This window comes from Fukomys damarensis, unplaced genomic scaffold, assembly GCF_012274545.1.
Source record: "Fukomys damarensis isolate Sample0158 unplaced genomic scaffold, DMR_v1.0_HiC HiC_scaffold_39, whole genome shotgun sequence".
Taxonomy (NCBI): domain Eukaryota; kingdom Metazoa; phylum Chordata; class Mammalia; order Rodentia; family Bathyergidae; genus Fukomys; species Fukomys damarensis.
This window is the reverse complement of record NW_022900951.1, coordinates 74086150-74102542: the sequence shown is the minus strand read 5'-3', so window position 1 is coordinate 74102542 and position 16393 is coordinate 74086150. Positions and strand designations below refer to the sequence as shown.

Here is a 16393-nt window from a genome sequence, read left to right as displayed (position 1 = left end):
AAAAAAAAAAAAAAAAAAAAAAAAGTGATTCTAGAATAGACAAAGATGAAGCAGAATGAATAAAAACCCACCAATATGAGAGAGTAGCCCCAGAAGCATTAAACTCAAGGATCTTCATACTCAGGTTGTAAGAGACATGCTCAAGGTCCTCTGGGCCACTTTTGGCCAGTCTCTCAACAGTGCTCAAAAAGGTTACCTCTTGTAAATTGTATTGCTTATCCGATAATTTTCTTACTTTGTGGTGTTTGAACACAATTCAAAAAGAACTTATAATGGGTAACACTTCTATGAAAAATTGTATATGAGGTGTTACCAGAACAAAAGATACTGCATTCTGTTTCCAGATTCTAATTTTTACTAGACCTTAAGAGGTAAAGAAGGCATTGAATTGATTTTATTACAATTTTTATTGTTAACAATTACATTGTGTTTGATTTTTAAAGGGCAAAATTTAGCTTTTCATAAACAATTCTGACAACTTTAGAAATGTTTTTAGAAACATTCATGATAATTTTAAATACATATTTAAAAACAATCAACATGTAGGCATTTTTATGATGTTGGGGGATTTGGGTTTTCTTTCTATATACCACCATTACATATTCCTTTAGTTGTTTATGATATAATATTTAGCTTTTATATACATGGAACAGTCATATCACAAAAATATGATACCCACTTCTGGCCCAAAGAGTCAAGCCAAATACAACAGTTGATAGATGTTAACTTTTTCTACAGAAGAACTCAATAACTGTGTATGTTACAGTAAGGCCTGCTCTGTGCCACAACTTGGAAATGAGGAATTCTGGTCAAATATTCTACTTAATAGAGTTACAATATATTTTACATGTATTGCCTCTTTTCAAAGAGTTGCAACAGATCAAAATAAACCTAAGGCTATGCAGCCAGGGTGATCCCAGCAGAGCTCAAAGAGAATTATCTGGGTGTATGTGATTAACTAGAGGGAGTTGGTGAACCCTTGGGGCTCTATTTGCATGAAAGGGTTTATGCGATTATTTTATTTATTGCTGTCTTCTAGGAAAACAAAGATGTATGCCTAGGTGCTTGGACAAAATGGAGGAAGAAGAGAAATGGAGATGTTTATATTATTGGGATCTCCTTCAAGTCTCCAGGACTTGAAACATCTTTTAAAGCCTCCAAGGAGAAAGGCATTAAAAGAGAAGGGAGAAGAACTGTTTTATAAAGTGTCCTGTGAAATAAAGGTACTTCTACTCTAAGCATTGCAACATTATGCAAGTTCAAGGATTGGTGGGATAACTGGACAGCAAAAGAGTGTGCCCTTGGACCACACACAGGCATTTTCATTTAAGGCAATCCCAGGCATCTTTGCTGTAAAACCCCCCAATAAAACAATAAAACAAAAGCACCAATAATCATTTAGCAGAGGGGAACTGGAACTATAGCAAGATAGGAAGGACTGTTTTATTCAATGCTATGTTCTTATCATTCAAGAAAATCGTAAGTACTCCCTAGCTCATTTGTGAGCAAATGTCAATTGTTGACTAAAAATGATATGTTTTAGTATGCATGACATGATGCCAGATGTGCCTGTGGAAATGGAGACTATAGGAATTTGAGTCCTGCTAGTAGGAGGAAGAAAAGATAATTTTGAAAATTTGGATTATTGTTACTAAGGCAACCTTCCTCTGAATTCCCAAGTGATGAGACCTGGAGACATTTAGCTTACAGAGAAAACTAAATTATTCAAAAAATACATCAGGGTCTTGCAACTTCTCAAGGTCATATTCTTAATATTAATTACCATTTTATTGGCAAAGCAAAGAGAAATCAACTTATGAGGCATCCAATAGAGATTTTTAGATGATAGAATTCTAGATAACAGTTTATGTTATGAAGACAAACTTGATTAAATAATGTAATTGTTTTTTTATACAAGTCCACCATTTTTATAGGACAGTAGTACATTCAAGTTCCCCTTACCATCAAGAGTTTTGTGAATCAAAGGGTTTAAAATGTGTCAAAGTAACAATCTTCTTGAATCAAGAATTACAGACACAATCTTTTTATACAAAAAGTCATCCTCATTTCTTTAAAGGCAAATTAGCTTTAATGAATGAACAAAATTTTCTATGTAATATCAACTTAGTCTTTTGAGTCTAGCTAAATGCAGATGCTCACTTTGGTTTTCCAGCTATAGTTTAGATTTAAAAATGACTGAGGCTTTAAAAAAGGGAAGGATAGTTTAGGAAAGAAGAGAGTTTCTCAAAATTAAGTATCTTCATAACTCTACAGGGCTACACAGGGAGCTCTCAGAAAGTTTGCATTATAAAAGAATAGTCACTCAAAATAGGAGAAAGAACAACCCTGAAAACTGCCATAAGTTTGACTTTGGTTATCCTAATTTCTCCATGGCATGCATACCAGCTATGGGAGCAACTACGGCATGGTGACAACCACATTCTGGCCTCTCTGCCTTCTTCTAGTTTCCATACTGAGTTTCTTCTCTATTGTAGTAGGCCTCAGTACTCTTATGGACTCGCTGTTGCCTTGCTACACTGCTTCTATTTTCCAGATTTGAGTTTTCCCAATCTGGGAAGAGAGTAAACAAGTGATTCTATGAGCTGGGGATGTAGCTCAGTGGCACTGCACTAGCGTAGCACACATGAGATCCTGAGTTTGATCCCCAAACCAAAAACAACAACAAAAACAAACAAAACAACAACAACAACAACTGATTGTGGCACCTTCGGGGCCATCCATAGATGGTCTGGCCTTAAAATAATCAGTTTTTATACAACACTTTAATTTTTTTAAATTCACATTTATCATGAAGCCACAGCAAAATCATGAATCTTAACTCAGGAAAGTATCATTCTCTTGTTTCCTTTTCTTTTCTTTCTTTCTTTTTTTTTTGCTTTTTTTTTTTTTTTTGGTATGGGGGATTGAACGCGGGTCCTTGTGAGGCAGGCAGCAGTACCACTGAGTGAAATCCCCAGCCCTCTTTTTAATTTTACTATGACTAAAATGTCATGGTGAATAGATTAGAAGATAGAAAAGGATAAAGGGGCTGAGAGTGTGGTTCAGTGGTAGAGTACTTGCCTACCATATGTGAGGCCCTGGATTTAAACTGCAGCAACACACACACACACACACACACACACACACACACACACAAGTAAAACAATGGATAAGAGAAATAAACACAGTCACGTGTCATAGGCCATTGTTTTAGGCCAGCTGAGAGATAAAAGTGGCTAAGGACTAAAACAGTGAGTTTGGAGACAAATAGATTAAAAAAGATAAAAGTCCATGACTACTTGATACCAATTAGCCTCCTAACACTCAACCATTTTCATGCTTATCTAAGAGCTATTCCAAAGTTTATTAATCAAATAAACAGTTGCACATATTTATTTTGTTGAAGGGAAATATAATATTTTATTTTTATGTTATCTCAATGTATCTGGTAATTTACAAAGCCTATATGGGCATAGTAGAGCAGCCCTGTAATCGCAGCCCTTGGGCTGAGGTAGGAGGATCACCCTGAGTTCAAGTCTGACTACATAGTGGGACCCTGTCCCCCCCAAACAAAAACATAGCACTTTAGAGGCTTAGGCAGGAGGATCACCACAAGTTCAAGGCAAGCCTGGGCTATACAGCGAGTTCAAGGCCAGGTTGGACTACAAAGTGAGACCCTCTCTTGAAAATAACAAAAACCAAAACCAAAATATTCAAAAACCAAAAAAAAATAAATAAATAACCTTACAAACCACATTCTGTCTCTCTCAGACAGAAGCTACCTTTCTCTCAATAAATTTTTCCTACTCTAAAACAAAACAAAACAAAACAAAAACCCTTACAAAGCATTATTTCTATATTGCTATAGTATATGAGGCATAGCATGAAGACACACACAACAAATATTTATTGAGTGGCTGGGTAACATATTGTTCATTAAAAAAAGGAAAAAACAAAACACCCAAAAGCAGGAGGAAACTAATAGAATTAAAAGAGAAAAGAAGTACTTTCTATTATATATTTGGAGCTATGAAAGTTATTGAAGTATAATATTTGCCTCAAGCACTTTCCCAACTGCTGAAATTAATTTTATGCCTAAGCAAGGTATCGCATGGTGGTGGAACATACAAGGTTCACTGATTTTGAATATTCTATTCAAAATATCTCACAAGAAAAGATACTATTTGTGCAGTCAACTATTTGAACTAGTAGGATGACTGAAGCATCAAGGAAAATAAGCAAAAAAGATACTTAAGCATTGCATAAGCACGGAATTCAATTTTCTCACAGAAAATTTTTCATTTGAATTTAAGTGTTCTTAATTAACCTTGCTTATATTATGTGCTGATTTTCTTATTTATTTTGGCTTTTTTATACAGTCTCACTATGCAGTTTAGGCTGGACTTGAATTCACTATATAGCCCAGGTTGACCTTGAACTTGTGGTTATCCTTGTGACTCAGCCTTTAAGTTGAGTGCTGGGATTTATAGGCAAGTGCCACCAGTCCTAGATATGTGCTGATTTTAAAATTATGGTGAAAGGTCTTAATCCATAAAGTCAATCCCTCTATTATTCTGTTTTTCCCCATTTTGTAGATGCAATCTTTCTGAGATTTTTTGGTATGTGCATTTTGTTTATGTTACACATGCCAAATAGATATCCCAACATGAAATTGTGAGGTCATTTTGAAGTAATTTTTGGTAGCACATGAATCAGAACTCTTATTTTCTTCTCAGCACTACTGGTATTTTATTGCTTCCATCTATAGTCCAATATGCTTTTAGCGCTAAGAACCCTGAGGCCAAACACACATAGCACTAAGAAAATGGGAATTTTTGGCAGTTACAATTCCGTCTCTCTTTTAAGGTTCTTCCTTCCCTTGGGAGCATGAAATCACTTGATGCTCACTATGAAACAGTAGCATGGTGAGCAAAAGTGATCAACGTCAGTCGGTGATGTTGATTTAGGAGTGTTCGACTTACAGGTCAGCTATAAAACCCTTAAAAGTGCTTGTCAAAGTCTACTTGTCTAACTACTATGCCTTCCAGACTTTGCCCAAATGTCAAATTCTCTGTGAAAGCCTCTCTTGCCAACACAGGCAGAAATGGGCAGTCCCTTCTTTGTATTATTATTATTATCATAGCTTAACACATTACTATGGTAACTCTTAACTGAATTACATTGCACTTTTGTTTCTCTCTACTAATGGCTAGAAACAGACTAGTCTCTTATTCTCTGGACCAGAATATCATCAAAAATCAAGTTGGTTTTCAACATATAATTGAAAGACTGGTTAGAAAATGGCTAATAATACTGAACATCTGCATAACATAGGTTACAAGCTCTTTTCACACAGCGCCAAGAAGGCATGGCAATAATTTTCATCTATATTTTATAGACAAGGAAACCAATGTCTAGAGAGACTACGTGACCTACCTAAGTTCAAGACTGCTAATAAGTTGCACACTAAGTTCTCATGCCAGTAAGGTGATAAAAATTCATAGAGAGAAGTGGTACCAGTTATGTTATGCAAGGCCAAAACAGCAATGGGTGGGCAGGATTGCATTAAGTATTTCAGATTGGCAGACATATTGTAGGATCTGGTTATTGGCTTTGAAATTCAATCTGAACAGGCTCTGAGGAAGTATAATGCATATTAAGCCAGGCATAAGAATGTCAGATTTTGTTTTATAATGAGAGGGAGGATTAGTGATAAATTCTTTCTCCGTATTCAAGTCACACGGGCAGTGAAGTCAGCAGATAGAAAAAACATAGTACATACTACTCTGTCATTTTTGAAATTCTGACCATGACTCATAAACTGCTCAAGTGGAATAAGTTCATAGAGACTCATATTCTAGGTCTTTCATTTTACAAACAAAACAAAATGAAACAAAAAATTAAGAACTAAAAAGTATAGATGATATACCTAAAGTTACAGAGCTTATTAGTGGGAGTACAAGGACACAGAATTGGGTGTTCTTAACAATAATGTCCATATTTTTTTAACAAGCTATGAATGAAAGAAATATAAGAATAGTTTTTTAGCAAGCCTCCTAAACAGCTGGCTAATATGATTACACACAGGCTGTAACATTATTATTCTTGGAAGAACACTGCAACTTAGTTGAAATACACTATCTACCACAGTGTACCTGGGTATTAATGAAGTAACAAGGTACATAATGTGAAAGGCAAGGTTTCAAGGTTCAAAGAACCAGTATTTTTTTTTTTTTGAGACAGGGTCTCACTATGTAATTGAGACTGACCTGGAACTCACTCTGTACCCAAGGCTGGTCTTGAACTCACAGCAATCCTCCTGCCTCAGACTCCCGAGTGCTGGGATTACAGGCATGTGCCACCACACCCAGCCCAAAACCAGTATTTTTAAATGGAGCTATTTACTTTTATAATTTTCTGTTTACTATTTTTGGATCACAGTTGAGCATGAGTAACTGAAAGTATGGAAAGTGATACCACAAGTAAGAGAAGACTATGGTACTATTTTTCTTTACTTACTGAAAATAATCTAGGAAGATATAACTGCAGTGTCTATGTATTCATATCATATTTATAGCTTTTAATTTTTAAAGATAATTTGACTGCTTTATCTTAACCCTCTTCTCATTGCTAATAAAATAGTTTCCACTAATTATTGGTCAGATAGAGTTAAATAAGTATCTCTATAAAGGGCAAGAACCAAAATCAGCTAAGATGCTCAACAAAAATGACAACCAATAACAATAATAATAACAATAATAATATATAAAACTTTTTGGTATAGTATCTATTACCAAAGTTTCTCATTTAACTCTTGGGATGTACTGTGGTTTATGTGTCCTGGGTAAATAGATGAAAACAATTTGGTTTCTGCAAGCATACTGCATCTCATAGATTGTGTAAGTCACACTAAAATAAAATTATTTCATGGAAGAAACATCAGTGATTAAGATAAGGAATATTATTTAACAAATAACTGCTTTGGGGAGAGAAACATACCTTGACCTGTAATAAATCTGTTTGCAAACTGATCTTCTGGCTGAGAATAATTATAAGAGATCTTTCTTTTAAATATGGAAACTTTATTGTCTGATATCAAATATTATGCACATTTTTCTGTTTCTATCATAGAGTCTGTGGTCTTCCTTTTATTTCTTTGTTGGATTCAGAAGAGATATATTAACATAGCATTCATATTTTGGGTGTTTTGTTTTGTTTTGTTTTTTGAGACAAGGTCTTGCTACATATTCCAGGCTGGCTTTGAACTCAAAGAAATCTGCCTGCCTCAGCCTCCCAAGTGTTGGTATTACAGGTATGCGCCACCATACCTGGCAACACGGTATTTATATGGCAATGGTTTTGCTTCAGTATAGGATCTTAACTTGTACTCTGTCTACCACCAATTGATGATAATATTTACTGTGATTTCCAAGAGTTACAGTTTAAAATAAGAGCCCATATTATGAAAATAATTTTAGCTATTAAAGAACATTTATATATATAGTTTCAAAATTTATATAGTTTTAAAATATTTACATAGATTCAAAATCAGTTTCTCACTTACACTACAAAAGGAACTTGGCCATAATAAGGTATGGTGACAATGCCTATAATCACTGCACTTTGGGAGACTAATGCATGAGGATAGAAACTTTGAGCCTAGATTTGGATGCTTAGTGAGAATCTGTCTCAAAATAAAAATTATAAAAAGGGCTAGGGATGTGGCTCATTATGAAGGCCCTGGGTTCAATCTCTAGTACCACCAAAAAAAAATTAAAAATAAAAAGGAAAGAAGAAGGTTGTTCATAAACCACATTGGAATATAGCAAGTAAAATTATTTTAAGTATTAATTTTAAATTAGATGAAATTATAATATTATGTTATATAAAAATCAGGCTCATTTAAGTTCCAATTTACTTATTTTCTATACAATTTTGGTGGACTATTCCTAAACTTCCAAGTATTCCTGAAGTTGAAGATAATTCACTTAGATCTCAATTATACATTAAGCCAGAAACTGATTTTTATCCATATTACAGGTACAAAACATCTGTCAATGCCTGTTAAAGGACTATAAAATGAAATCAATGTGGTCAATAGTTACACAAAATGCCAACAAGAAGGTCAATGCTATAAAATGAATTACTCACCAGAAACAGAGTTCGGAAGTTGCTGAGATCACCAAAAAATTCTTCTATGCTTACTGTCTTAGAGTCAAAAATGAAGTATTCTCCAAGATTCTCATAGAGCTTGATCATGTTGTTGTGCATGGTGGACAGTTTTTCATATTGGTCTCTGGCAGTCTTTGTAAAACTGTACCTTCATGTTAAGGAGCATGAACCAATAGTACTTCAGAGGCAATCAGATGTTAAGATTGAATTAGATCATCACTTCTATAAATAGATTTGTAACCCAGAAATACTTGAACAGTTTATCAGTTTTGTAGGGCTGCCCAGTATAAAATATCACAGACTGAGTGGCTCAAATAACATAAATTTATTTTCTCACGGATCTCAAGGTTAGAAGTCTGAGATCAACCTTTTGAAATATTTGATGTCTTATGAAGTCTTTCTCCTTGGCTTGCAGATCACTGCCCTATTGCTGTGTCCTCATAAGGTAATCACTGTGTTGTTCATGTCCTAATCTCCTCTTTTTATAAGGACACCAGTCACACTGCACTAGGGCGCATCCCAATAACCTTGTTTTATTTTAATTATCTCTTCAAGTCTCCTATTTTCTAAAGCACTGGATGGTTAGGTCTTTAACATATGAATTTGAGGGGATGGGCACGGAATTCAGTACACAACTTCCTAGAGTCATACTGGTGAGTTTGAAAATCTTTAAATTAGGCAGAACTATTTATTGTATAAGCACATGGGGTATATTTGTTACAATATGTTTGCTAAATTAAAGCTTTTAGGTATATATACCACAAAACTACTTCATATCTTTTTATGAATAACGTAAGGTAGAAACAAACAGCAACCAAAAATTTAGAGAAAAAAACTATGTACATAGTTTTACAGGTATGTGCCACCTATGTACATAGTTTTCTCTTGTTCATACATGTTCTCTATAGAGATAAAAAGGTTATAGTGAATTATATGTATGGGTTATATTTATACATTTGTAGATCTCTCCATTGTCTCTATATGTGTGTGTGTGTTGTATATATATGTGTGTGTTTACAATAGATAATGTGTATATATATGTCTATATAAATATTATACATATTATCTATCTATATATAGACAAATATATAGACAGAGATAAAGAGAGAGAGATAGTCTCCCAAATGAAGAGAGAAAAAAGAGAGGGAGAGAGGAAGAAGGAAGAAAGAGTGATGGAGTTCAGGATATTCAGGATATACTATCCCAAAATATGATATTTTGGCATATGGTAGTAAGTTTCCCTTCACCCTTGAAGCAGCCAGAGAAGAACATTCTGATGTGCCTCTAAAGCCAGTAATAAACAATACTCTCAAAATAGAACTGCCTACCCTATATAACCAGGAGGGCCGGGTTGCCCTTATCTCTTCAGGTACATAGACACAGTGCAGGACCTGAACTGATACATTACTAAATACATTACTAAATTTCCCCCACCTCTCACCTTCGTTAACTCATACTCTCTCACGATTGCTCCTTTTATTGGGAGCTTCAGTTTTCCATGTCACATAAAATTTACATTCCATAAATCTGTAATGCTTTTCTCTTGTTAATCTATCTTTTGTTATAGAAGTCTCAGCCATGAACTTAGCACCAGTAAGGGAAAAAAAAAGCCCTTCAACTCAGAAGCAAGGATAGTAGATATTTTGGGGCATTTCATTCTTGTTCTTCTGTGGCTAATAACTTTTGATTTTTAATTGATAAGAATTTTTGTAGAAAGATAAATAGGCTAACCATGAATAGGGAAAAAGTCAATATTTTAAAATTTTAGTCCAATGCATTAAAAATTACTAATGATCAGAGGAAAATTTATGTTTAGATGGAAAAATAATAGACTTGGAATTGTGAAAGGAGGCTAATGGTACTATAGGCAGCTAAATTACACAGAAATTTATATATAGTCAGAAAGGAACTGGGTTGTAAAGGAAGTCAGTAGAAAAAAATAAAGATAGCAGAATTGTGGCTGGAGGGGCATCTGAAGAAAACCAGCACTTAAGATAAAAACTTAAGGGCCAGGCCTATATGCCTCCCTAAGTGATAAGCAGCAACTTGGAATTATACTGTAATTAGTTCTACCTGGTCTAGGAAGTCTAGCTAGACATCAGTTGCCCAGGTGAGAAACCAGAGCATCAGATCCATCCCTTCACCAAAATGTCTTTGTTCTTTCTATGTATACTTGCTGTATTACCTGCTTCCCTATTGAAACAATATTAGCTAAGCTGATATACCTGTAGTCTTATAGGTTGACTATAGTTTGATTCACAGTGTACCTACCTTGTGACTTAGCTGTAGAGATTACACCTGACACAGGGCCTCAGCGGCAACTCATTTCTAGCTCCCCTGTTTGTCTCTCAGGAGCTATTCCTATTTCCCAATAAACCTTTCCTACTCTTAAATTCCTTTGTCCTTTGGAATTCATTCTTCAATTTCAGGGGATATGCACTCAGTGTATTCGATGTCTAGCAGGTTGTGACTTACATTTTTTTCCCCTATATCAATGACACAATATATTCTATAATGGTTTGAAATCCACTACAGTATTTAATGTTTTGTGGTAGAATTATTTAAAATCAGAAACTGATAATTGTGCCTTGAAATACTTTGTTTCATAGGGTTTTCTGAATTCTTCAATATGTTTTATTATAACTGGGGACCAAATTTATTTTCTATGGGAACACAGATCTACTTTTACAATGGCAAGTGGATGGGAAGTGTAAAAGGAGGCTAATGGTATTATAGGCAGCTTAATTACACAGAAATTAATATATAGTCACAAAGGGACTGGGCTGTCAAGGAAGTCCGTAGAAAAAATAAAGACAACAGAATTGTGGCTGGAGGGGCATCTGAAGAAAACAAGCCCTCAAGATAAAGACATAATGGCCAGGCCTATATTTTCCATTTCTGGAAAATTACTTTGTAGCTGACATTTACAAAATGCACCATGGTTTTAAAAATGAGACACCACTACCTATGTCCATATTTTTGTGCTACTTAACTATTAGCATTCATATTAGCAGCACAACAAGCTTTTCTCTGTTAAGCAGTGACATTAAAATCTTTCAACCTTCAAGTTCATGTTGTTATTAATAGACCTGAAAGAATTAATAGAATTCAGACAGCCTATACTTTTTATTCACAAAGGGGTATATGATGATTCATAAACATTCTAATTTTACCTTTGAGACTATCATCATATATTTTTTATTTTTAAAAATATATTAAATGTTAAACAACCTGGTTAGGTATAGCAGAAATGAGACAATACTCTTCATTTTTTAGCAGAGAATGAAAGGGTTGTTTTTGTTTTGTAGCCTTTCTTCCATGGGGGTAAGGCACACTCCTGGTAAAGACTTGCTAAGTAGAAACAGTTTGTCACAGTCATTTGCTTATAATCAATTTGCAATGCAAATTATTAAATTGTATGTTTCAAAAAATTCTGTAAAACGCAGACAAAGATAATAAAAACAAGCAAAAGAATTTGTGTCCCACTTATCCTAATACAATTTTTCATCAGATAAAACATGTTCATGTAGTAATGCACATTTTATAGATTTGTTTTTTAGAAAAAAAATTGATTTCTGAAATTGCGTCTGTATACCCAAGTGAGAAAATTTACAATTCTGGGAATGCTTCATCTCTGAAATAACAAATGGAAAGCAGTGCAGTATGTAAGTCTTCCACTTATCTTTAAAGTGATTACTTTGTAAAAGGGATAGATGGCTTGAGTCCACACTGAAATGGTTCAGCATTACAACTAAGTCACCAAAGTGTACATGAACGGCAAGTAAAATAGTACAGGACAATATCACTCCATTCTGGACCTTTATTTTACTAAGAAGATTTTTATTTTACTTTTTGAAGAGCCATTACATGGAAGATATTGGTTATCACTATGGTAAACACTGTGACTGATACAAACATCAGTAAAGCCTTAATCTCCACCCTGAAGAAATTTATAATCTGATATTACAAATGACTTTACCATTAGCAATTTGCATTTGTATAGGGTTTTATAATTTACAATATGCTTGTCCTTTCATGCCATTCCATATTTCTGAGACAAACTTTTCATAAAGGCAGATAAATAATATTATGTAAATTATATTGTTGTGGAAACTAGATTAAAGGCACTTATCCATCTAGGATTAGAATATAAATATTATGATAGCTACTAGCATGATACCCTGCTCTTTGCATGTAGTAGAAATGTATTGTTTACAATGACAATGACCTTTATATCAATTTCACTGTGATGTTATATATGTAATAGTGAATATATTTATCAGTAGAATGATGGTCAGTTTAAGTTAAATTTGTATCTTTATATCTGAATGCTACCCTAGTAGATATATTAGAAGATACAATAGCTAATTTTTAAGTCAAACTTGACTAGGTTATGGGATACTCAGATAGTTGTTAAAACATTATCTGAGGTGTATCTCTGAGGGTTATTTTTTAAAGACATGCATTTGAATGAGTGGAATGAGTAAAGAAGATCAGGCTCAGAATTGTAGGTGGGCATCATCTAATCTGATGAGAGCTCAGAGAGAACAAAAATGGTGGAAGAAGGGCAAAATGTTTTTTTATCTGGGACATCCAATTACTCCCACCTTGGGATATTGGAACTTGAAAACTGCAGTTTGAAGACATAAGCCCAGTTTAAAAATAAATTCTTTCTCTACCCCCAGAACATAATAAGCCTGGGCAATTAATTCCCTTTCAGTCTGAGTTGTTTTTCAAAAACTAGGAATAAGCCACCTTTTCACCTATAAAATAGGCTTTCCCTTCTGAATAGATCATTACCTTTCTGTGGGTGGACCATCCTCCCCACCTAATAAACCAAGAGGAAACAACAGATCATCAAATGCCACAGATTTCTACCAAAAAAAAAAAAAAAAAGACAAAAATATTCCCAGTTCCAAACTGTAGTGCTATCTCTCTCTACAGGAACCCCAGGCTATTATTTTGAGTGAATACTTCTTAAATATCTGCCTAAAAAACCCATCCCACAATTCTTACTGTCTAGTCCTGAAATTTCTTTTTGTACAAGGGAGTCACTGAACCTACAAATGTATTCTATGAATAGGGTGGGTTAGGTTCCTTATTTCAGCTCCAGGAAACCCTGTAGACATTGTCCAGTGACAGTGGGGCTTCTAAGCTTTCACAATCACATGAGCCAATTCCCAAAATACCTCCCCCACCCATATACATATATATATATATATTCATATGTATACGTACATAAATATACATCTTGTATATATGTTTCCTATTGATGAGCATTGTTTTCCATAATAAAGAATAGAAATTAAAAATACACTCTCAAAGAGATTAGTCTTCAAAGCATGTAGTAGGATGTTTAATGAACAAGTAATTTATTATAAAATGTATTTTGTGAAAGATTATTTGGTGACTCACTGGCAGCAGTTTTGTTTCCAGAAGGCAAATGCAATATTCTTATACAGACACAAGGTATACTTATATCTACCTATTTAAAATATAAAGTAGGTATATCTCTAACTGGAGAGTGTCTATGGGAAAGGAAGAGAAAGGTCGTTTCATCAGTAGATTTGAATAGGGCTGGTGCTATTCCTTACTTGAAATTGATATAGGGCGTATGATACAGGGATGATATATGAACCTCTAAATAATATAGGGGAAATAGAAGTCCCAACCTGCTAGATGTCCGATATGGTGAGTTCATGTTCTCTAAAATGGAAGAATGAACTTTAGAAACAATGGAAGTTAAGAGTAGGAAGTATTTATTGAAACATAGCTTCTTCAATCTAAGGAAAACAGAAGGGAGCCCAGAAAGTAGGTTGCCCTCTGACCCTACTTCTCAAGAGAGTTTTATAGAGCAAATCCACAAGGTGAGGAGGATACAAGGTGGGACAAAACTATATAGCCAACCAATAGGATTACAAGTATACTTGCTTCAGCAATATTGATCAAATGGAAAAATCACAATGTGGGTTTGAAGTGAGACAAAGCTTAGGACAACTAATAAGATTATGAGTATAATTGTTTCAGTAATTGTGGGAGAAGTTCAAGCCTGGCTGGGCCAGGTGTGCAGCACTCCTGTCTTCTGAGCAAACTCAAAGACCTCTCTGAGGATGAGCTAACTCGCCTAAGTGGGCAGAAGCTGGGTCTAACAGGCTACACCTCCGCCCCTAGTCCATGACTCCTTCGCCTCGCAAAACAAGAATCACCCCACCATATGACTAGCCAATAAGATATTGCCCAATGTTCTCCACTACTGCATAACCTATTAGAAAGTGCCATGTAATCAAATCCTCCTCCCATGCTCCTCCCCCATGGCTGTCCACAGTAAGCTAAATAAACCTGTGCATTTCCTAAATAAAGCTGAAGTGGTCCAGAAACCTCGCTGGAGCCTGCCTGGTGATTCCTCACCTTACCCTCCCAGTCTAAGCTCCCGAATTGAACTCCGCAGACCAAGCAGCAGAGGACAACAAGTAATATTTATTAAATGGGGGTCAGGTGAGGACGCAAGTCAGGCAGCAAGCATACAGAGAACAAACAAGGTCTTTCTGCAAGGAATAGACTAGGGAGGTTTTGGTCCCTTACCCGAGGTGATTGATGCCTATTTAGAATATTATCAATCATTGCTATTCATGCCTAGGGGAAGTATGTGGGTATAGTCATTTCTCTTTGTTTTGAAGCCTCACTTTTAAGGAATGTGCCTCCAGGGCTGGGGATTTAGCTCAGAGGTTCCAAGCTGAGTGCTAGGTCCTGAGTTAGATCCTGGTACCAAAAAAAGAAAAAACCAGACACCGAGCTGTGACACATTCTTATACTCTTCACTGGCTCTCTCCAAGACACAGCCCTGTCTGACTGTCTATAAGATTTTAACTGACTTAGCTCTCTATAATAAAATTATTTAAAATTAACTGCAATTGAGATTTTACAAAATGTGTTGTAGATTCCTGTGATTAACTTGATTAGGGCAGTCAGTCTATTTTAACTGCGTTTTGAGAGCACGGACAGAGAAACCATATGTAGAGTAGAATGGGCACACTGCCTATGGGTATGCTCTATATCTATTGCTAGGGCCTCTCCTGGCATAGCTCTGTAAAAGAATACTAGGAGTAGTAGTAAAAAGGGCATTTACTCCAGAATACCAGTTTTCCTGGTACTGGTGCTACAGAAGAGTGACAACAGCTATGTTGCCATCAAAGAATAGGGAACATTGGGGAGGATGATTATACTATCTTGGGGTTATTACAGATAGCTAAGTGAGATAGAAATTAATATGTAGTCAGAAGGATTGGTCCCTTGAGGAAGTCAGTGCAGAAGATGAAAACACATCACAGTTGTGGCTGAAGGAGAATCTAAAGAGGGCCAGGCCTCAAGTTGGAGACAAAATAGCCAAGTCTCCATGCCTCCCTAGAGATAAACAGCAACTTGAGATTATACTGTAATTAGCACCATTTGGTCCAGTAGACCCAGATAGGTACTATCAGACACATAAGTAGGTGACCAAAACCTCTGCGGCCATTCCTACCCCAAAATGCCTTCGTTCTTTCTATATACCCTTGCCGCAGAACTTGGTTCCCTCTTGGATCAATATTAGCTAAGGACTATACAGCACTTTTAATCCTATAGATTGATTAGAGTTTGACCCACGTTGTACCCACATTATGATTTTGCTGTATAAATTATCTCTGAGAAAAAAACTTTCATGGCCACCCACTGAGGACCCTGGAAATCCAGGAACTATTCTTGTTTTAATTTCAATAAAATTATCCTAACTTTCTGCTTTGGTTTGTGATTCAGCTCATCTGATATCTTAACAAGTTGGGAGTTACTTTTTCCTATACCAGGATCACTATGTTTCTTTAAATTTTAATTAAAAAACTTAAAATATTAAACACCATTATCCTGAACTGTTAAAGAACATGTAAAAAATCAATTTGAGCCCCACTTAACCTTCACACAAGCTTTACTTAGCAACATGGCATAATTATCTACTTAAATAAAAAAAGGTCACAAATATACAATCTACTGAAAAATATACACAGTATTTCTAGTTTCTGTAACTTGTCAGAAAAGATTCCTCTAAATGCTAAAAACAAAGTATTTTTCCAATAAATTTGAATAAGTGTACTTAGAAATTAAAATTTCAAAGAAATATCTTTAAAACTATTAAGGAGCCAGGGATTTAGCTCAGTGGTTCCACTGCCTGCCTCCCAAGCACAAGGTCATG

At 35.2% G+C, this 16393-nt stretch overlaps 1 protein-coding gene across 1 annotated transcript in view; it reads right to left on the bottom strand.

The window, feature by feature from the left end:
- The window catches only part of Diaph2 (diaphanous related formin 2), an 857618-nt gene that overhangs the window by 239056 nt on the left and 602169 nt on the right, over positions 1 to 16393 (bottom strand). The window contains 1 exon segment of the mRNA XM_033760220.1: positions 8152 to 8316. Coding sequence (XP_033616111.1) covers positions 8152 to 8316 — 165 coding nt within the window.